This window comes from Canis lupus, chromosome 10 (genome assembly GCF_003254725.2).
Source record: "Canis lupus dingo isolate Sandy chromosome 10, ASM325472v2, whole genome shotgun sequence".
Lineage (NCBI taxonomy): Eukaryota > Metazoa > Chordata > Mammalia > Carnivora > Canidae > Canis > Canis lupus.
Genome location: NC_064252.1, coordinates 28,132,391 through 28,153,726, shown reverse-complemented (window position 1 = coordinate 28,153,726; position 21,336 = coordinate 28,132,391). Strand labels below are relative to the sequence as shown.

Genomic DNA, 21,336 nt, shown 5'->3' with positions numbered 1-21,336 from the left:
GACGGGCATTAAGGAGGGCACATGACATAATGATCCCTGGGTGTTATATGCAACTGATGAATCACTGGGTTCTACCTCTGAAACTAGTACACTATATGTTAATTAAGATGAATTTAAATTAAAAATTTAAACGAAATTGGAGATGTGAGAGGCTGGAAGGCCTGCCCTCCTCTCCCTCATTTTGTCTTATCCCCTGATCTGCCCCGGATGCCTCCTGCTTCCCACTCTGCACCCGACAGATCTCCTGGGGCCCTCGGCTGCCTGGTCCCCAGCTGGCACCACTCTTCTCCCTGCAATCTGACCCAGGCAGGACTGTCTTTGCTTCACCCTTTCTGCCCCCACCAGCTGCTCCTTCCTTGGCCCCATCTCCCGAGGCACAAACTCTAATCCACCCTGGACTTGTCACGCTGTGGCTTCTGGCCCATCAGTCCACCTGGGGTAAGCTACCCCTCATTCTGCTCACCACCAGCTCAAGTCTCTCGTCTGACATGGTGGGGACGGCTGGGTTCTCTAGATATGCCTGTTCATAGGCCCCACTCAGCTTTCCAGCCTTCAACACTTCAGCCTCAGTTTACCCTGTCTGGAAAATCAGGGTCTGGGAAGAGAAGCCCCTCCACTGTGGAAGGGGGATGAGGGATGATATGGACCAGATATGTTGCCAAGAGTCAGCTATGATCAATCAGGACCCGCCTACAGGGTGTAAAGCTGTACTCAGACTGCAGGAAGGACAGCCGTGATCAGTCTGCAATGTCTGCAGTGGGTTGCGATTGATTAGTGATTAGTGATTAGTGATGTCTGCCACAGGTGCAGTTTTATGAATACCAGATACTGCCATCTATGATCTGCTGCCATCTATGATCTGGCCCAACTATTCAGAGTCAAAGGCACTGAAGAACTAAAATTTATATATATATATATATATATATATATATATATATATATACACTCATTTTATTTATATTTATTTTATATTCTGTTTATATTATATTAATTTATATTATAGTAAATATACATATCAATTATGTTTTATATATTTTATTTGTATTTTCCCATGAGACCATGTCAGATGGTGCCTAGACACAGAATGAGATAGACCTGACTCTTACTAGTGAAAAAGATATTCCTTTTACAATCTTTTTGCTTTTTCTTTTTTCTCTTTTCTTAAAGATTTTATTTATTTATTCACAAGAGACAGAGAGAGAGGCAGATACACAGGCAGAGGGAGAAGCAGGCTCCCAGCAGGGAGTCCAATGTGGGACTGGATCCCAGGGCCCGGGGGATGACAACCACTGAGCCACCCAGGCGCCCCAATCTTTTTGCTTTCTCACTGTTTGGTACTGGCATGTCATGTCTTCAACAGCCTCCCAACACTTGGTAATCCCCCCTGTAAACTAAGAGCGGACTTCCAGCAGACAATGAATTGTGACATTGTATTCACTTTTACAGTTTATTGTATTCACTTTTTACAGTTATCTTTTATTTATAGCGAATATCAACTTTTCCATTTACAGAAGTAATACAAGGAGTTTTCCTTAAATAAAAGTATTTAAACAAAAAAGTGAATGGATTTGAAGAAAAAATATTAAGTAAACAATAACAGAGATCGCATACACAGGTCATTGACAATATGTCTAACACAAATGACCAAGGCTTGAGAAATGTAACTGCCCCAAGAACTCTTCAAAGTGGAAACTGACCCGCAGGGAGGTTTCAGTTTCCCCGGGCACGGAGCTTGGGGTCTGATGCTCAGGCCAGGACTGAGGAGCTTGGTGGCCCAGCACACATGGCATCGAATGGCAGGAGATGGGAAGTGAGATGCCCAGGTAATTAAGCTCTGTGGTGGGAAGGATCCAAGACCCAAACAACCTCAGGAAGGGGGAGTTTATTTCAGACATAAGGAAAACAAGAATCTTGAGTGAACAGTCCGTAGCCCCAGTGGCAGGAGGAGTCTCTGTAGCAGGGCCCGATGCCCCTCTGCTAACAGGGCTGAAGGCCTCCACCCCAGGCTTCTCTGAGCACCTTCTCCTCGAGCACCTGCTCCCAGGACCCTCCCTCCTTCCCTGAACTCAGCCCCAAGACTGAGAGCAATCTGATTGGCCACTTCAGGCCGGGCCTCTCTGATTGGGCAGAGCTTCTGTTCTAAGCCGGCCTGTAGGCTGCCTGTCAGCTGATGGGTGGGCTTGCATCGGGCGCCCAACCAGGTAGGAGCAGGGCCTATAAGTATGGGCGCCTCGGGTGCCTGGTCTGGGAGGAGGGTGTGACAGGCCTCCCAGGGGTGATCTGTGCCAGGGACGATGGCAAGGGAAATGGAGAGGTGGTGGGGAGCACCCAGGAGGAAGGGGGCAGCTGCGTGTGTCTATGTTTGTGTTGGGGGGAGGATTGCCACGTAAGGGGATGAGCCTCTTGCTGGAATGGCCATGCTGGCACCTAGTGAGCACAGGGCTCGGCCTGAGTCTTGCCCTTAGAAGGGGATGCTGTCCCCTGTGTGGAGGCAGCTGTACACAGGGAGTCCAAGCAACTATGGCCCCAGATAGTTCATTAATTCATCCAGGGAGTAGGATGGGTGCCAAGCGCACTGTGTCAAGTGCAGTGAGCAGAGTTGCCCTTCTGGAGGCGGTGTGCCAGCCCCTGAGCTGCTGAAGAGATCCTCCAGCAGAGGGTGCAGAAGAGGTCCCCCCAACAGCAGTCTAGACCCCCTGTGACAGCATCAGACCTGCCACTAGGAGAGGTTTGCTTTCCAGCAGCATGCCTTATGAATCTGTGGAACCGCTATGGAAAGGTCCAGAGCCAGTGTCCCACTTTCCTTCCGACATTCGCGTCCATACTTGGGCTGCAGTGGTTAAGGATGCAGTCGCTAAGTATTCTGAGGTCACAAAAGATCCCAAGGGTGAAGTGACAGGGCCTCTTTGTCTAGCCATCCCGTGACCCTGAGAACTTGTCCTGCCAGCGCTGAATCTCGAAGCGGGGACATGTTAATGGAGGCAGTGTTTCCCTCTAAGGGAAGCAGGACACTTGAGACGTAAGGGGAGTGTCACCTAGATGAGAGAGGAGGGGGCACCGCAGGTACAAGGAGCAGTGTGTGCAAAGATTGGGTGCATGAGGGAGCTGCTGGTGGCTCAGTAGGACCATTGGGAGGGTTCCGGAGGAGAATGTCCCAACATGATGCCAGAGGGGCAAGAGCCTGGCCAAGAAGTGGTGCTGAGGGAAGTGGGGGAGCCATGGCAGGGTTTTAAACAAGGGGCAGCAGAGCCATAGTTGTGGTTCAGAGAGAGCACTCTGGCTACCGTGGATAGGGGTGAAAGAGGATGGGCCTGGGGCAGGAAGCCCCCAGTGAGGAGGACCCCGTGAAGATCCCTGGAGAACCCCCGAGAATGCTCCCTGAAGAGTACTTGCAGGGCTGGAGAGGAGGGATGGGGCCTCAGAGGAAAAGCCGTGGGAGGGGCTTTGAAGGGGGAAGGGGGAGTCACAGCACCCCCACCTGCTGCAGTTCTTGACTTGGGCCACAGGACCAGCGAGCAGCAATTATGGTTTGGAAGTGAATAGTGGAGTGTGAAGGGCTGGGTGGGAGCCCCTTGGGCAGAGACGTCCGGATGCGACCTGCATGGTTGTCCCTCTATACCAAGTGAGCTGGGTCCTGATCCTGCAGCTCTTGGAGGGACAGGTAGGCATCGGGGTTCAGAGTCAGGCAGGAGGTAGGGGCCCTGAGCTGGCCCCCACCGGGAAGGGTAGCCCAGGGGAAGCCCACTCCCTCCCTGGGGCCAGGGGCTGGGACCCCCTCTCTTGCTTCTCCCAGTGCGTGCTCCAGGGGTGGCTGGATATCCATGGAGTCAGGCACTCCTGGGGTGGGAGGCCTCAGGGGCTGGGGGGCCCAGTCTCTGGGAACTCCCTTTGGCAGAGAGGGGGGCAGCTTCTCTTCCCGAGCCCCAGCGCCCCCCAGGGCAGTGTCTGGGGAGCCCGGGCCACCCAGGAGCCCGGGAGAGAAGAGCAGCAGGTCATCCCCAGGGGGGAAGGTGCAGTAGGCATCGTCCTCCCCTGGCAGAGGCAGCTGGGGTGGGGGCAGAGACCCCTCAGGCGCCCCAGGCCTGCCCTCCTGGGGCTCTTCTGCACAGGGGTCATAGGTGAAGTACACCTGGCAGGCCTCAATCTCCAGAGCATCAGGGAGGTGGAAGAAGAAGTAACCCTGGTTGGTGAAGCAGCTGGTGAGCGAGTGGCCACTAGTCTCGGTTGAGGCTGAGGGCACCTTCTCCTGCTGCAGCAGAAGCAGCTGTGTGGCCTTGGCGTCCCGGTCCAGCACCTCCAGCGGGGAGATCTCGGGTGCCTGGGTGTTGGGGCTGAAGGAGGACGAGGGGAAGGGCGAGGAGAGCCACTTCTGCCGGGAGAAAGAGCGGTCGGAAGGTGAGCGGGATGCGTCCCTCAGACTCAGCAACAACTCCTAACTACAGTCTACTCTGGGCGGCTACCTCCAGGCAGGCCTCCCTGACCATGTCCCACCCCTCCACCCACTAAGTGGCTTGGGGGACGCTCTGGGTCAGCCCCGGGAGCGCACTTACTGGAGGGGGGGGGGGTTGTTTCCGGGAGTAACTGTCGGTTGAGCCCCTACTGGGAGCCCTGCACTGCTCTAGGCGCCGGCAGAGGGGAGAGGCCAGGGGGAGAACCCTCATGCGTCTGGCGGGGGCGGGCACGAGTGTACAAATCAGCACAGAAAGGGCTCTGGGGTACGTTTTGCTCCCTCCGCAGATGCCCAGGGGGGACATGCCGTGGCACCGATCACACAGCCAAGCTCTGGCCCAGGCTGCCGTGAACAAATCTCCGGTGGGGACCGATGGTCCTGCGAGTCTCCTCTCCCACCCCGTGCCCGTGGCCCCAACCCGCCACGCGCGCCCTCGCCCTCCGCGGAGACAAGAGAGCACCAACCAGAGCACTTGCCAGTTGCTCCGGAGTCTGGAGCAGGGAGAGCTGGGCTCCGGCTTTGGCCCTCGCCCTCGCTAACTATGTGACCCCAGGCAGGCCACTGTGTCTCTCTCGACCTCAATCCCACAACCTCTTTCCTAACTTCCCTACTGTGAGCCAGCAGGAAGATGTCAAGTAAGAGAATGAAGGTGGAATGGGGTACAAATGCAGGCTGTGGGGTGAAACGTGGCTGTGGGGTGAAGTGCAGGCTGTGGGGTGAAACGCAGGCTGTGGGGTGAAGTGCAGGCTGTGAGGTGAAATGGGTGAAATACAGGCTGTGGGGTGAAACATAGGTTGTGGGGTGAAATGCAGGCTATGGGGTAAAAATGCAGCTGTGGGGGTAAAATGCAGGGTGTGGGGTAAAATGCAGGCTTCGGGTAAAATGCAGGCTGTGGGGTGAAGTGCAGGGTATGGGGTGAGATGTAGGATATGGGGCAAAGCGCAGGCTGTGGGGTGAAATGCAGGCTGTGGGGTGAAGTGCAGACTGTGGGGTGAAATGCAGGCTACCCAAGGGACAGCAGGCCGTCAGGGTGGTATGACGGGGATCGCAGGGGTTGCGGCTGAGAACCCCAACAGCCCTTTGTCCTGGGAGCCCTCAGCACCTAGGCTGCGGGACCCTGAGCACAGGGACCAGGCCCGATGGCTCCTACACTCTGGTGCCCAGTGGGCTGGGAAGAGAGGGACAGGGTGCAGGTCAGGGGTGGGGGCAGTGGGCGGTCTGGCCCTAGAAGGGGCCGTGGCAGAGGGCAGGGCTGGGCAGCAGTGCTGAGGCACAGCCAGGAACAGGGAGGCCAGGCCCGTGACCCCCCCCTGGTGTGCCAGGGCCTTGCCAGTCCCCCTCTGAGGTGTGTGCGGTCAGCAACTTCCTGGGCCTAGGCCTGGGCCTCCGTCCACAATGCCCTGAAGTGGGGTGGGAGGGGGCGCAAGGAGATACTGACCCCCTTCCCACTCACACACTGGCACGCATACGCCCACATCCTGGGGCAGGGCGGTGGGCCTTGTGGCCTGGTAGCCAGAGGCCCTGGGGTAGGAGAGAGGAGCAGGCCTCCCACCCAGATGCAGAGGAGAGGATGGGGTCCCCCTTGCCGCCCTGACCCCCAACCGCATTGTGTACCCCCAGGGCTTCTTGGGATAGCCCCTCCCACACCCTTGGTCTGGGGCAAGCATGGAGACCATGGGAACATGGAGTGGTTTGCACCTCTCAGGAAGGAACACACTCCCCTTCAAAATGTCCTAGTCCCATAAAATCAGAAAGACTTCACCCCAGAAGAGGACCAAGGATGCATCTAATGCAGCCTCCAGCCAGGAATCCCTTCTGCTCTGCTTCTGACAGAGAGTCAGCCGAGGCTTGCTTGAAAGCCTCTGTTGACAGGGAGCTCACCACCTCTAGGGCTTTAGGAAGAATCTAAGGAGACACATTCCCCCACATCAAGAGAGCTATAGGTGAGCCATCCCCAGTCTTGGGAGCTTTCCAAAGAATTCCAGAAGGAGCCCTGATCAGTCATAGTAGAGGACTCCAAAGCCAACTCTTGACAGCTCGGGCCCAAGTCTGGCTTTCCAGTCCCTCAGCACTCCTCCCGTCCTCCCTCCACCCCTACCTCATCCTCCGCCCCATCTAGAGAGCCTGGGGAGGGGAGGGTGCTAGAAGCAGCCCACCACAACCCCGTTCCCCCTCAACACTTCCTTCCTGAAGCAAGTGTGGGCTCAGGGCAGCGAGACGACTGAGGTTGAAGTGGGGTTCAGAGTGTTACTACTATCTGGGCCGGCGCTTTTCCAGTGAATCTGCTTCGATTGATGAGAAGTGGCTTGGACTTTTTACCACTGGGGAGAAGGTATGGAGCTCGTTTAGACGATTTTTGCAGCAGGACAGGAGACAGCACTGCCCGCGAAGACGGTGGGACGGGGAGAGCTGGCAAGTCCCTCTGGGTCAGCCCAGCCTGGCGACGGCGACTCCCGCTCAGGCCCCTTGAGCCCTCACCGTGTGCCGGGCGGTGCGCTCAGCCCACGCCAGTAACGCTATTTCCCTCCGCATTTGACAAGTGAGGAATCAGAACAGAGAGGTTCTACAACGTGCCCAAGGCCACACAGCCAGGAGGGCTGGAGCTGGACGAGAGCCCGTGCAGCCTGGCCCAGCCGGGGGCACCATTCAGCCAGAGAGGGCTGGGGCCAGAGCTGGCAAACGGGCCCACACCCAGCCCAGGGGCCGCTCACTCCAGGATCTGTCTCCTTTCACGAAGCGCAAACCTCAGGGGCCCCTGGGTGGCTCAGGGGTGAGCGTCTGCCTTCAGCTCAGGGTGAGATCCTGGAGTCCCGGGATCGAGTCCCACATTGGGCTCCCTGCAGGGACCCTGCTTCTCCCTCTGCCTGTGTCTCTGCCTCCCTCTCTGGGTCTCTCTTGAATAAATTTAAAAAATCTTAAAAAAACACAGAAGTGTCAGTGGACTCCTGTGCCACCACCACCCACTCACACCTCTGCCCACCCTCCATCCCGACTCCTACCTGGAAATCTCCTCCGTGCTCTGACTTCAGCTGGGAAAAGAACTCCGAGGGGTCTGGGATGTGGCACTTCAGAACCTTCTTCAGCCTGAACAGGGGAGGGGGGAGGGGAGGAGGATGAGTCGGGAAGGGGCCCCGGTGTCCTGCCAGCTCCCCGCAGCCCTGAAGGTAGGGCACAGAGCCAGTCCACAGCCATCTGCTGGATCAGCATCAAGCGGATGCCCTGTAACGGGGGGTACTGGGCTGGGTCCTGGGGACACAAGGATGGCAGACAGAGAAGGTCCCTGATCTCAAGGAGCTGACATTCTAATGAGGAGACCAACACGAACCACCTGTGCAACATGACCATTCATTCTGTGGAAACAAAAAGCAGAGGGCTGTGCTAGAGAAGGATGTGGGGTGGGGGACCACAGCAGCCAGAGTGGTCAGGGGCCACACAGAGCCAGGTGTCTGGGCTAGAGAGAACCAGGAGGAGGGAGATAGGAGACAGGCCGGACTGTGGGTCTCCTAGTCCAGGCTGTCATGGATGGTGGTTCAGGCAGTGCACTGCCCAAGGGCACCTGGTTTTATGGGTGGAGTGAGTGGGGGGCTGCATTCGAGCCCATGCTCCACTTGTCAAGCTGAGTGCCTTGGTCTCTGTATGCACCTGCCTCAAAATGCAGTCCTGGCCTCAAGGCCCCAGAAAGCCTGGCTGCCCCCCTAGATGTTCAGACTCAGGTCAGCCCTCTCCTCACCCCCTTCTGGTCTCCAGCCACACCTCAGCCGCTGTCGTGCTCTTTACTCCTTCCCATGTAGGGCCTTTGCACACCCTGTTTCTTCTGTTGGGGGTGCACTCCCCGTCCCCTCCACCTGCCTGCTTAGTCCTCCAGATTTCCAGGGAATCGTCATTCCCTTGGGCATGCTTCTGCCAGCCACCCCTCAACCAAGGTTCCTCTCCCCGTTGTCTGCTTCCAGTCCACTGGTACCTTCCGTTACCATCCTACTATGGTGTGTCATTGTATTTGTGTATGATTAATAGACATCCTCCTTCTCCCACGGGACCGTGAGCTCCATGAAGGTGGAACCACATGCGTGTGGCTTGCCCCCGTATTCCCAGCACTCGGCGCCAGGCCTGGCACTGAGCTGGGGCTCAACAAATAAAGGAATAAACAAATGAATGCCAGGACCTAGAGAGATCCATGAGGACACACACACACACACAGCGACAGCTGACACGTGCCCACACACATACACACACGTGCCCACACACACACATCCTCCATGCCCAAGAGTAATGCTCTGGGCAGGGCTTCCATGGGGCTCTCCTTCCCCGGCTCCCCTCAGGCTGGTTCTGTGGGGTTCCATCTTTGAGGATGGGTGACAGAAAAGGCCAGACGTTAGGCAGGGAGGACTTGGGGGAAGGCCGAGGGAGTACTGTGTGTCGGAGCAGGGGGCTGGGCCCAGAGCCTGGCCTGGCAGGGGGTGCGTGCGTGTCAGATGAGAGCACGAAGGGGCAGGCAGGGAGGGCTCTTACCACGGCCCGATGTACTGGCAGTTGACCAATAAGTAGACCAAGATGATAAAGCCAAAGGCACCGGTGATGCCCATGATGATGTGGCCGAACCAAGGAAAGGGCAGAGACTGCTTCCCTCGGGCTGCCCAGGGGTGGGAGGAGAAGCAAGGAGAAGGGTTAGCACAGGCTGACCGCTGACCCAAGCAAGGCCTTCGCAGGTCCCGGCTGGCCCAGCAGACCAGCCGTGTGTCAGGCCAACAAGGGGGCATTGTGTGCCTCATCACAGTCGCCCTGCCAGGGAGCACAGTACCCACTTTTTACAGATGAGAAAACCGAGGCTTCCAGGTGCGAGCAGCCCCCCCTCCCTTGACCACACTGCTCCCCCTGCAGGGTCACATTGAGTGAGCTAACAATAGCAGGTGAGCCCTGTACCCCCCACCCTCAGGCCTCCCCCACCAGCTGCCCCAGGTCACACCCCAGCCACCCCCTCCCACCTGAGCTCCGTCCCACCCTTTCTGCCCACTGGTACCTGCAGGCCTCGTCCTGAAGGCCAGGGGCTGACTCCAGGGGCTCCAAGTCTTGTGGCTGCCTCTCTGGGCCCTGACCCGCACTTGAAATTCATACAGGGTGTCTGGAGTGAGTGTCTCTAGGGAAATCCATTGCTGGTTCTGCCTGAGGGCCATCAGGGAGGCCTCCTGGGGCAGAGACGGGCGGGGGGAGCTGTCAGAGCAGAGGGGTCCCCGTGGCCGCCTCCCTTCCCATGGCAGGGTGACTGGGAGGTGAGCAGTAGCACCTTCCTCCCACCCCCTCAGCCACCCTCCTCCCCCAGCCAGTCTCCTCCACAATCCTACATAGGCTCCCTGACTACTCAGTGCTGGGGCCCCCAACCACAAGGGCATCCTGAGCCCCTCACTCATCCCCCAGGCACCAAAGCCAGCTGCCAACCTGCTGGTTCCACCTGCGGAACCAGTTCTGGACACTTCCCCTTCTCCCCTCTGCCCTTCCCGAGGCTCAGGCAGGAGCTGGTCTCCGTGCTCCCAACTCTGCTACGCTCTAACCAGAAAGAGCATTTTCCCAGAGACCTCTCCCACCACTGGGTCACTCTTTTTGCTTTTTTCCCCTCATTCCTCAGACACACGGTGCGCATCTTGTCTTGACAGCATCTGTCTCCTCTGCTTGGGAAACCGTCCCCCAGATCTGTGCAGGGTTGGCTCCTTCTTAAGCCTCAGATCTCACAAGGCTCCCTGGGTCCCAAGCAGCCTGTCCCAGGCCCCCCCAAATGTGCAATCCCATTTCATTTCCTTTGATAGCATGTATCAATGTCCCGTAGTCTCCAATCTCTGCCTCTGCAGACCGTCTCCCACTCCCCTCCATGTGGGCTTCCTGAACGCAGGAAGCTCCCAGTTTTGCCCTCCACCCGCTTCCCCAGCACCCAGCGCCCAGTCAGCACCCAGCGGGTAGTAAATATTCAGTAAGTGTTGAGCGAGCAAATATGGGAGAACAGTGATTGGGGAAGTGGGAGACCCTGGGGGATGTGGACCACACTGGAGAGGTGGCTTCCCGGGGCCCCTGAAATCTCCGAGGCCAATCACCTGCCTCGTGGCTAGGTAAAATCCTGCCCCGGGGCCAGCCTGGCACCCCCCCTCCAGCTAGGACCCCCAGGTTGTGGGGGGGGGCACATCCCAGGAGGGGAGGCTGGAGGTGCCAGTACAGAGGAGTGGCTGGGGCTGCCTGGGGCTGCTGTGGCCTTGCGGAGTGAAGGATGGACAGGGTGACCAGGACATGAGGGAGGGGCCGGGGCAGGTGGGGGCCGGGTGGAGCGCTCACCTCCCAGCTGTGGCCTGGGGACCTCTTCCGAGCCTCAAACTCCAGGTATCTTTTGATGTAGTGGGAGGACTGAGGGACTTTCCAGGTTATGTTACATTTGTGGGTCCCGACGTCAGCGACTTGGAGGCCATTGGGAGCCATCAGGCGAACTGGAGGCAGGAGAGAGGAAGGGACAGCGAGCTTGGGGGACGCTGGGTCACGATGCTAAGGGGATGAAGCTCAGAAGGGCTCCCACCACTACCTTCGCACCTGCTCTTTCTCCCTCCCAGGTGCCCTTCCCCCAGGGATCCTCACCTGCTTGCAGAACCCTTCTCCCACCATCCACAGCTCTCTACCTGCCCCTCCAACACACACACCTATTTTATTTTCTTGCCCAGCACTTGCACCACCTGACATGTCAAACATCTATTTGGGGCTCTTTTTTCATTTTCTGTCTCCTCCACCAGAGTGTGAGCTCGCTGAGGGCAGGGACTGTGTTCTTTTGTAACCTTGGTGCCTGGAACACTACCTGGCACGTCCTAGATTAAGTATCTGCTGTATTTAAAAAGAAAGAAAAAACAAAAAACAAAACAAAACAAAACAAGGCAGCTGTTCTCTGCATCCAGAATGGATCTGAGAGCTTTAACATGGATCATCTCATGTAATTTAATTGAATTTCAGTGATCTTATGGGATTATAAGATTTTATGATCCTGACATTAAACAGACCTAAGTTTTTAGAATTCTGGAACTCTGTAGAACTAGACAAATAACACTAAGTAAATGTCTACTGAGCGTGTGCTAAGCAGCTTCTGTGTCTGGCTCACAGACTCCTTACTACAACCCGGGTCTTCACCGATTTTCCCCATTCTCGCTGGGCAAAAATGATCTGCTGGGCAGATCCCATTCAGTTAGGGCAGGGCTGCATTGAAAGCCCTGCCTAGGTCTTGCCCTGTCTTCCTGAGAGATGGCCTCCACGGCCTGGGGGTGGAGCTGGGCACCCAGTCACTCAGAAAACCCTCCCAGAGCACAGCCCCGTGAAGGCCTGGTGCTGGCTACTTTGAGTAGAGACATAGGGATGACAGACACTCTGCCCTCAGGGAGCTCACAGCCCAGTAAGGGAAACGTGCTGTAGCCATAATCAGGCAGTGAGAACCCTGAAAGAAGATAAATACCCTGAAGGAGGAAGTACAAGGGACCGGGAGAGTCTGGGAAGGCTTCCTGGAGGAGGAGACTCTTCCCTGAGCCTTGAAGGGTGAGTACCAACTTTCCTGGCGGGAAGAGCCTTCCCGGCTGTGGCATCGGCAAGTACAAGGGCTCAGAGGCATGGTTGGGCAAGCTGAATTCAGGGAGCCGGCCTTTGGTTGTGGCAGCAATATAGGCCACGAGAGCAGGAATGCTAGATTGGGAAGCCAGGGCCAGCTCCCGAGCCTTGAGTGCCAGGGTAAGGAGCCAGGACTACATTCCGAGGGCAGCGGACAGCCAGAGGTCACACGTGGGTACAGAGAGAGACCAGGACAGGGAGGATCCCAGAGGGCAAGGCAGGGCAGGAGGCTCCCAGCCCGCTCCGGTCCCCCCCAACCCCCCCACCCCTGCCCAATTCCTCACTCACGGTTCTCAAAGGGCTTGAAGTCCTGGGTCATCAGTATCCTCCACCTCTCCCCTTCGTGGCACATCACGCTCATGCCGACAACGTCCGCCGAGGTCAGACTCTGAGCCTGCAAGGGAGGGATGAGGTAGGGATGGAGGGTGGGGAGGCCGGGGGAGGCCAAGACCGAAGCAAAAGTGGAGCCCCTCGACCAGCCCCACCCGCCAAGGCGGGGTCGCCCAAGTTTTCCTGTGAGGGGGTGCAGAGAGTAAATATTTCTAGCTTTGCAGGTCAAACGGTCTCGGTCACAAGTCGTTGCCTCCTGTGAAAGCAGCTGGACACAACCCGCGGGAGACTGCGCATGGCTGATGGCACCTGCCGCTGAAACTTCACTTACAGAGACAGACAGCTGAATGTTCCCGGGGCCTGAGGTGAAGTGAGCTGCCGTGGGAGGGAGGGAGCCCCCCAGCGCAAAGGCGTGCGAGCCGGATGAGCCCCCGAGAAAACTACCTGTGCACCAGCTTTGAGGGTGAACGCTTCCCCTCCCCCACACCCCCAACCCTGACTTTTGGGGAAGGAAATGGTCAGGTGTTGAGCATCCCCTGTGGGCAGGCACGGCTCGGGTGCCCCAGACACTTGTCTGGCTGATTCTTCGAGCCATCCGTCCTCCTACGGCAGGGGAGAAACTCAAAGTCACGCATCCGGTCAGCAGAGGAGTCCGGATTCAAACCCAGGCCTCTGCAGCCACTGCCCTACGGAGACTGCAGGCCGGGGCCGTGACGCCTGACCCAGGGCGGCCGAGGGAGCAGCCTACGGCTCACAGGGGGCGGCGTTCTCAGGTCCGGGAGCCCAGGCACAGTCCGTCTGGGCCACCGCGGGGCCCACCATGAGCAAACCTTGAACCTGAGCTGGGTGCAGTTCCCATCTCCCCGCTGCTGGGGGCCTGCCCCTGCCTCCCTCAGCTGCTGGCGGTGCGGGGGGCTGATGCTTCCAGATAATAATGGTAGGTCTTGCTAAGGTCACAGATCATAGAGGTGCCAGGAATGCTTTGTCCTCCATGCCAGGCACTTCTGCGTGCTGGTCACATGTTGTCTCATTTAATTCCCTCAACACCCTACGAGACAGACACTGTCACTCTTCTCACCCTGGAGCTGAGAAGACTGAAGCTCAGAGTGGCTAGGGATGTGCCTGAGGTCACACAGCTAGGAATCGGTGGGGACAGGTCCTGAAGCCAGACCCCCTGCAGACCTCGCAGGGACTGGTTCCAGAGGCTGCGCCTGAATCAGCCCCGCCATGTGAGCCCATCTCCACGTCCTCCTGCCACTTACAAATGGGTATGAGCTGATGATGGCTGGAACTTGTGGTGTGGGCATCCCTGCTGCCTGCCGCTGCCAAGCAGGGCGTGACAGATGGTGATGTGCTGCCCACCCGCATGGACACGGCTGCACACCCATCTAGAGGGTTCAATCCCAGCTCTGCCCACCACTGGCAGCGCCTCTCTGGGCCTGTTTCCTCATTGGGAAGAAGAGGATAGCGCTGGTGCCCACCCACAAAGTCATACGGATCCACAGGCTATAAAGTCAAGTGCATGCTCTGTGGTGGGTGGCACGTCAGGTGCTTTAACCCACAGAACACTATGACACAGGTGCCATCGTTATTGCCATTTCGAGAAGGGAAGCCTGGGACTCAGCACTTGCCCAGTGTCACCAGGCTTCTGTGACAATGGAGCCAGGGCTGGCACCCAGGCCAGCTCCAGGATCCATGCTTTTAAGCCCACACTGCCCTGCACTTGCCAAGACCTTGGAAGAGTCTGAGGAGGGTGTTATTGGTGGGCGCTCCCCAACCTGATGAGGAGTACAGAAGTGTCACAGGACCCACAAAGCATGGGGGAGATGGGGGAGAAGAGGCCGAATGGCCGAGCCCCTTGCACCACAGATACCCTCCTCCACACCATCAGTCTGAGCTCTGGCCTTTGGACGCTGCTCTTCTTCCTCCCACCTCTCTTGCCCCCGGGGCAGCCCCCTGTGCTGCAGCCCAGAGCCAAAGCCACTGGGCTCACTGGGCCCCAGCTCTGCCCCTGGAAGGACACCCCTCTGCACCCTGGGCTCTCTTCTCAGCTCCCACTACTCACATCTGGGGATCCGAGGATCAGGTAACAGGCCCAGAATGCCGGTCGCATAGGGAGCAGCTCACAGGATTTGTTCCAAGGCCTGTCAAGGCAAAAGAAACTCCTTAGGACAAAAGGAGGGACCCCCAGAGCTGGCCCTCGGGATGGCCCCCGCTGCAGCAAGGCCAGCCTGTGCCGGGCTCTATGCCGACCTCGGGAGAGGCACCCATTCCCCACCTGCTCCACTTCCCATCACCAGCGCCTCTTTCTACCCTGCCCAGCCTGGCCCCGCAGTAGCCACAGTGATCTTCTAGAAACAAGCAGTCCAGGACATGTTGGCCTCCCCATCTAAAGCCCTCCAGTCTTCCCATGAGGCTGGATGAAGCCTTTGGAACCCTGTGGAATCACCACCCACCCAAGACCACAGCCAAACTGCAAGCCACCTTTGCTGTTGCCACATTTGGATCACAGCAACCCTATTCCTGAATCCCTCTCAGCCCCTAGGCTCCCAACCATGCCCCAGGCCCCTGTCCCCACAGCTGCCCTAGGAGTCTCTCAAAAAGCTTGGGGAGCCCTCTTTCTTCCCCCTGCGTGCTTCTAATGTCGAGTCTAACTATGGCCCAGGAGTCTCACAGCCCAGTGTCCCCCAAACTACCCCGGCCCCTCCACCAAAGCCTGGACCCCCAGTCCTCCCTCCCGCCCTGGTTCCAGGAGTCTAAACTTCTAACTCCTGTGTTTTCCAGTCTTCTGTGATACCAGAGTCTGTGGGTCCTATCAATCCAAATTCTCAAGTGCAGCATCTTGGAGTCTATTAGAAAGAATTCTAAGAGTCTAAACGTCAGTGATTAGAGCCCCCCATCCTGAGACGCTGCAGCTTTGCTGGTCAACCCCCCACACTTACCGTCTATCTGGCTGAGCATGGATCTTGCAGGATGTGGCCTGAAGGTCCCCATCCCAGCTCCAGATGCAGGAGATGTTGGCTTTTGAGTTGTAGAAGCATGTGAGCTTGGAAGTGTCTGCTGACAAGACGAGGCATGAGTTGCTGGCTGGGGGGTACCTAGGGACCTCCGGGGCCCGCCCACCACCCAGCTCCCTGCTCCCTGCTCCCTGCATCCTGTGCCTGCCAGATGAGGAGGTGGGCAGCCCTGGTGGGCAGCAAAGAACTCAGTGGATCCATTTCAGAGAGGACAACACTGAGCCCAGCGCCTGCAAGGTCCCTCAGGCAGGCCGAGGCAGGGCAGGCATGAAAAGCCAGGGTCTTCCTTTGGCTGGAGGAGACACAGGGGTGCAGCAGGGACAGGACAGATGGGCCAAGGGGGAAAGTGGTGCACCTGATCTCTGGTCCCATTGCCCTCGCCTCCTCCCTCCCCAGCCTCCTGCCCCAGTTGATGGGCCTCTGCCCAGAAGCAGGGGTCCTGAAAGGGATCCGACAGGGGTTTGTCCACCTGCCAAGAGAAAGCACAGCTGTCCAGGTGCCGGGGTCCTCACCATTCACCACTGAGGATGCCTGAAGGATGGCCAGGGGCAGGAAGAGGACAAGGAGGGGCAGACAGGAGGACAGAGCAGGAGCTGCCATCATATCCACGGGTGGGAGCCGGGGAAGGGAGCCCTAGAGGGGGGAAGAGGGGAAGAAAGCACAAGTGAACACCTGCTCCAGGTCCCTGCCCCTCTCAGGGTGCCCCAGTCTGCTCTCCACCCAGCAGCACCAGCCAGCCTCGGCGTTTTGCACCTGCTGGCCCCTCGGGCCCACGCATACTCCCTCCCTTCGGGGATTCGGGGACCCACACTCTGTCAGACACTGTCACACACTCGCTCTCCCTGAGCGAGCCCAACCCCTTGTTCAAAAGCCGAGGAAACTGAAGCCCAGGGAAAGGAAAGATTTGTTCTAGTCTACGTGGGGAAGTCAGCACAGAGCCAGGATTAGGGCTTGCCTCCTCTTGGCCCTGCTGCTCCCTAGTCACCCCTGAAAGTGGCATCAGGAGGCTCCTAGATGCCAGGCTGTCTTAAACTCTTTAAATGAAGCAAGAAGCACATCCATTGGAGATACTCTTATTATCTGCATTTTCAGGCGGGGAAACTGAGGCACAGTGCTGTAACTGGCCAAGGCCACACAGCTGATAAGAAGCAGATGTGGGGGATCCCTGGGTGGCGCAGCGGTTTAGCGCCTGCCTTTGGCCCAGGACGCGATCCTGGAGACCTGGGATCGAATCCCACATCGGGTTCCCGGTGCATGGAGCCTGCTTCTCCCTCTGCCTATGTCTCTCTGCCTCTCTCTCTCTCTGTGACTATCATAAATAAACAAAAATTAAAAAAAAAAAAAGAAGCAGATGTGGGATGTGAGCCAGAGCAGACCGCCCAGAGCCCAGGCAGGGGCTCCTGTAGCTTCTCCGACTGCACCTTCCCGCCCACCGAGACGGTTGACATGGTCAGTCCATGTGTACTGATTACCTCACGGCCAACCTCTTGGGGTGTACGGAGCACTCACACTGTGCCCAGCACTTTACACACACTACATCATCTTCTCTCCCCAGCAGCTTGGGGAGGGGCGGGTGCTTTTATTGTCCCCTTTACACAGATGAGGAAACTGAGGCTCCTAACCCGCCAAGGTCAGGTGCCCAGAAGAGGCAGGGCTAGGATTTCATCTGCTGCTCGCTCGCCCCCAGGACACGTTCCCTCACACCCTCTGGCTCTGCCCAGACCCTGTCCCAGGCACTGGCCTCAGAAGAAGGCCCATAGCCTCCCTGTCCTGGAGTTGAGGAGTCAGGGCCCAGCAAGGGCGCAGGCCAACTGTCAGGGGTCTGGCTGGGGTTCGAGAAGGAGCCCAGGGAGGTACCTCTCGGCTCTTTGCCTGGACCACCATCCCCACAGGAGGGTGAGCTCCCCAGCGGGAGTACAGGGTGCGGGGTTGATTGCCTCTTTCCACAGCACAGGGCACAGGGTTGGGACCCCCAAGGGACCCCCCCCACTCACTCAGTCATGGCCCTCTAGCATGGGCACCAACAATCTCCTGCAGGGTGTCACCTCGGGTCAGCACCAGCGAGCACCGCAACCCCATGCCCAGGACGGGACTTGGTATCGAGCCTCAGGATGGGTAGGAGGGTTGGGGCAAAGGCATGCAAGAGCACAGGAAGGTCAAGGCGAAACCACAGCCCCCGCAGACGTGAGCCGAGCCGGCTAGAGCAGAAGCATCGTCTAGAATAAGTTCCCTGCCGCTCACAGCAGAAAGGTGCCGCGATGTACATCAGGATTGCAGAGGGCGCAGGGAGAGGAGAGAACGGGCTGTGCCAGAGCTGGTGGGGGCAGGGAGGGCCCCCAGCCCACACGGGGCTGCGCCCCCCACCCCAGCAGAGCGAGGAACTGAGGAAGCTCAGGGAGGTTAGGGGTCCTGCTCAAGGCCACGGGCCCAGCCTCAGGGAGAAGGAGCAGGACCTCTGGGTGCAAGCACGGCGGGGCCCGGGTTCTCACGCACACCCACGCAGCCTGCCCTTTCACAGCGGCAGAGCCGCGCTCACTGACTCATTAGGTCCTCACCGCAACCCTGGAAGGTGGCTGTCATCACCCCCCTTTCATAGATGCCAAGACTGAGCTCAGCACTGCCCAGAGAGCTGGACTCAAAGCCCGTCATCTGATTTCAAGTGAGGAGATGATAATGACAATGAGGATGACGATGGTGACAGGGGTGATGACGGGGGTGGTGACTAATACTCGCCTCTCACTCTGTGCCTGGGTCCCTAGCGCCCCACAGAGAGCAGCTCACTTAGTCCCCACAGCGGCCCTGGGAGTGGGTACCATTATGACTCCTTTTCTCAGATGAGGAGGAGCCGAGGCTGGTAAGCCTGTCGCCCAGGCCAGAGTGGGGCAGAGCGGGGGCTGAACTGGGTCAGTACCGCCTGACTTCCCGCCACTGCCGCCGCGGGGCTGATGCTGTGGGCCGTGGGGTGCCCCAGAGGGGTTCGGGGGGACCAGAGGCAGGAGGCCGGCATGCAGACCGCTGGCCTTGATGGGCACCATCTCCCCTCGTCCTCCTGGTCACCCCACACACAGGGGTGGGGGGCATGTTGTTTACCTCCAGGAGCATCTCCCCAGCTGTGGGGTAAGGAAGGGGACCCCAGGGGGTGGCTCTGCCCCTCAGCCACCCCATCTGTGAGGTGCTCCGAAAACAGTTCAGGGCGGGAGGCCTCATTCCCCCAGGAGAGAGGACAGCCCCAGGAATGGAGTCCCATCCCCTCCAGTGGGGCCTGGAGACCCTACAGGCCTGCCCTCTCACATGGCTCCCAAAGAGGAGGAAACCCCATTTCAGGGCTAGGTCTCAGAGGACCCCCTCACCCCTTTCCCACCCCACAGCCTCCCAAGGAGCACTTTACAGAGGGGTGCTTCCCTGCCATCCACAGCCGCCGGGTGGGGGCTTGCGTGTCCCCCCACCCCTCATCCCACTGCCCTCTGGGGCTTAGCTGGCCTCCCCCCTCCCCGTCCTATCTCTTTCCTCACCGATTTTGGGTTGGGAGTCCCCCTCATCCCAGAGCAGCCCCCAGCCTCCCCAGGGTTGGGCTGGGAAGGAGGAATAGCCCAGAACTAGGGGCCAGCTTTTTTCTCAAGAAGGCAAAAGCCATGAGATCAGGACCACTTCATCCTTGAGGGATTTCAAGATAGGGCTGGGGATGAGAGAGTCGGGAGATGGGGGTTCAGGCCGAACCTCCTGGGGCCTCTAAGTGAGAGCTCAGCAGTGTCCCATGACCACTTCCAGCCCAGGGGCTGATGGCAGGGCCAAGAGGGAGCCCCCAGGTACCCGGAAACCAGACAGGGGCAGGGGTGAGGGCAAAGTCACCTGGCTGAGACATGGAACCGCAGCGCGCTCTTTTGGGATCTCTCCACTGCTGGGTCCGCAGCCATCTCCCTGGGGCCCTGCGCCGACTCCTCCACTCCGGCAGCCCAGGTAGCAGCTGGCTGAGGAGGCCGGCAAACACTAAAACCCCAGGGCCAGCCCACTTCCTGTGCAGAGGATGGAGGGGGCAAGGCCTGGGGTGGGGACGGGGAGACAGGCTGGTGAGAAACTCTGAAACTCCTGAAGCACCTAGGGGCCAGATAAAGATCTCCCTCCTCCACTGGGGGAGGTGGGGCACCGTGGGTGTCTTGACAGCACACGCACACGCACACACGCACACGCCCGCGCCCACATGCACACCCCCCCATCACTCTCAAATAGGCACCTTGCTGCATATAGAAGCCTAGGGGGGTTCAGCGCCTTCTTTCCCCTCCTACACCACCCAGCCCATCTCACACAGGCCACTCTGACACCTTGATCCAGTCGCGCACACACACACTCACCCACTAACACCCGGGCCCTACACAAACACGACCTTTTAGGTGTCTCCGTGCTGCTCACTCCCATCCCACCCACCTCTCTGAGACCTGCAGAGAGCTCAGCCTTCAGGGAGCCCCTTGCTTAGTTTTGCATTCAGAGGGGGACCATGTTCCAAGGGGTTGCAAATAATTCAATGGCCATTTTATTGAACGTTCTAGAACCTTCCTTTTCCTTTCAAGTCATGGCTCCCTAATCCTTCCATCCCCACCCACCGCTGCTCAGGACTTTTTTTTCAAATGATGAGACCTTGTGGGTCGCTCTTTAGAAAGTGTCATGCACAGTGTCCCAGGCCCAGGGGCCCAGGAGTTTCTATCCAGAAGAAGCAACCAGAAGAAGAAGAAGCTCTGCGTTCTCTTTCTCCTGACTTTAATGACCCTGCTTCTGTGGCGGGGGAGGGGGCGCGGGGTGGGGGGGCGCAGGTGTTCTCATAAGCTGCTCTCTCTTTAGAAGAAGGGGATGGGGCAGGCAGGAGGCGAGTCAGAGCCCAGGTCCAAAGAACCTCCTGTCCACATGGAGTTAAGGGGCAGCGCTGCGGGCCCTGAGAGGAGAGTCAGTGGGCTCCCTTCTGAGTAGAAGCAGAAGCAAGAGGGCTGCATCCCTGGGAAGAGCGAGGCCTTCTTTAGAGCCTGCGTGCAGACTCTCCCTTCCCACGCAATGTGCACCCCGCAGTAGGAGGCAGGATGGTTCTGCGGGATGTGTGTCCCTAGGGCTCTAACCGTCCCTGCGCCGAGTGGACTCACAATAACCCCACCTCTCCTCTCCCTAGAGCAAGGCTTTCCGGCTGCAGGAGTGGGTAATAAACACAACCACAGCGAAGATGAAAAGAATAGCCGAGATTTATCAAGCCTAAAGTGTTTCTGGAAGCTTCTCAAGAAACTGGGAATGTTGGTTCTCCCAGGAAGGAAAGCCAGGCCAGGAAGGGGTAGGAAGATGTTTTCACTGTAGATTCATCGGTACCACCTGAACATATTTCCTGCCCCCAAAATGACTTCAGTTAAAACTTTTAAAAAAGGGCACCTGGGTGGTTCAATTGGTTGGACACCTGCCTTCAGCTTGGGTCATGATCCTGGGGTCCTGGGGTCGAGCCCTGCATCAGGCTCCCTGCTCAGTGGGGAGCCTGCTTCTCCTTCTCCCTCTGCTGCTCCCCCTGCTCATGCTCTTTTTCTCACTAATAAACAAATCTTTAAAAAAAAAAAAAAACTGTATTTAAAAATATATAAAGAAAAAATATATCCCCAGGCAAAGTGAGAAGTCACAGACCCAGCTTGCGATAAGCAGCCACTGCCAGCAGCCTGGCCGTGGGGGTGGCCTTGGCCTGCCCTGCACAGCCTTTCTGCCACGGTCCTCCTCCATCCTTCTTCTCTTCTCTCATTCCCCATCCAATGGGCAAACATCTACTGAGCAGCCCAGATGCCCCAAGAGCAAGGTGGAGGAGCCTGAGCCCACTGGCCCAGGCCCAGGGGCAGAAGGGGGTGGCTCTCACCAGCCACGGGCCCGGCAGGAAGGGGCGCAGTGCATCCACGTGTGGCCTCCGCC

At 58.1% G+C, this 21,336-nt stretch overlaps 1 protein-coding gene and 1 long non-coding RNA gene across 5 annotated transcripts; one reads left to right on the top strand and one right to left on the bottom strand.

Annotated features, from left to right (window-relative positions):
* Positions 1-1,867: 1,867 nt before the first annotated feature.
* IL2RB (interleukin 2 receptor subunit beta) lies at positions 1,868-19,432 on the bottom strand. 3 transcript variants are annotated; one of them, XM_035696450.2, is made up of 10 exons: positions 19,264-19,432; positions 15,927-16,047; positions 15,340-15,457; positions 14,463-14,541; positions 12,356-12,461; positions 10,766-10,914; positions 9,468-9,633; positions 8,960-9,080; positions 7,450-7,534; positions 1,868-4,369 (listed from the first exon to the last, which is right to left on the bottom strand). In XM_035696450.2, the coding sequence occupies exons 2-10, from the start codon at positions 16,015-16,017 to the stop codon at positions 3,614-3,616; spliced, it is 1,671 nt and encodes a 556-aa protein (XP_035552343.1). In that variant the 5' UTR covers positions 16,018-16,047; positions 19,264-19,432; the 3' UTR covers positions 1,868-3,613. The 3 variants fall into 3 exon arrangements, with proteins under 3 accessions (XP_035552343.1, XP_025316638.1, XP_035552344.1); XM_025460853.3 differs by having other exon boundaries at positions 15,340-15,454; positions 19,264-19,427; XM_035696451.2 differs by lacking the exon at positions 19,264-19,432 and having other exon boundaries at positions 15,340-15,454; positions 15,884-15,944.
* On the top strand, positions 9,409-20,963 carry LOC118350113 (uncharacterized). 2 transcript variants are annotated; one of them, XR_007413480.1, is made up of 4 exons: positions 9,409-9,574; positions 11,844-11,998; positions 12,622-12,762; positions 20,567-20,963. It is a non-coding gene; the product is annotated as an uncharacterized LOC118350113 (long non-coding RNA). The 2 variants fall into 2 exon arrangements; XR_007413479.1 differs by lacking the exon at positions 20,567-20,963 and having other exon boundaries at positions 12,622-16,736.
* Positions 20,964-21,336: the final 373 nt, after the last annotated feature.

Coding starts and splice junctions, on each gene's coding strand:
- IL2RB (XM_035696450.2), bottom strand. CDS start 16,017: ATGATGGCAGCTCCTGCTCTGTCCTCCTGTCTGCCCCTCCTTGTCCTC. Junction 15,458..15,926: donor GGCATCCTCAGTGGTGAATG/GTGAGGACCCCG, acceptor TCGTCTTGTCAG/CAGACACTTCCAAGCTCACA. Junction 9,634..10,765: donor CCCCAGGCCACAGCTGGGAG/GTGAGCGCTCCA, acceptor TCTCTGCCCCAG/GAGGCCTCCCTGATGGCCCT.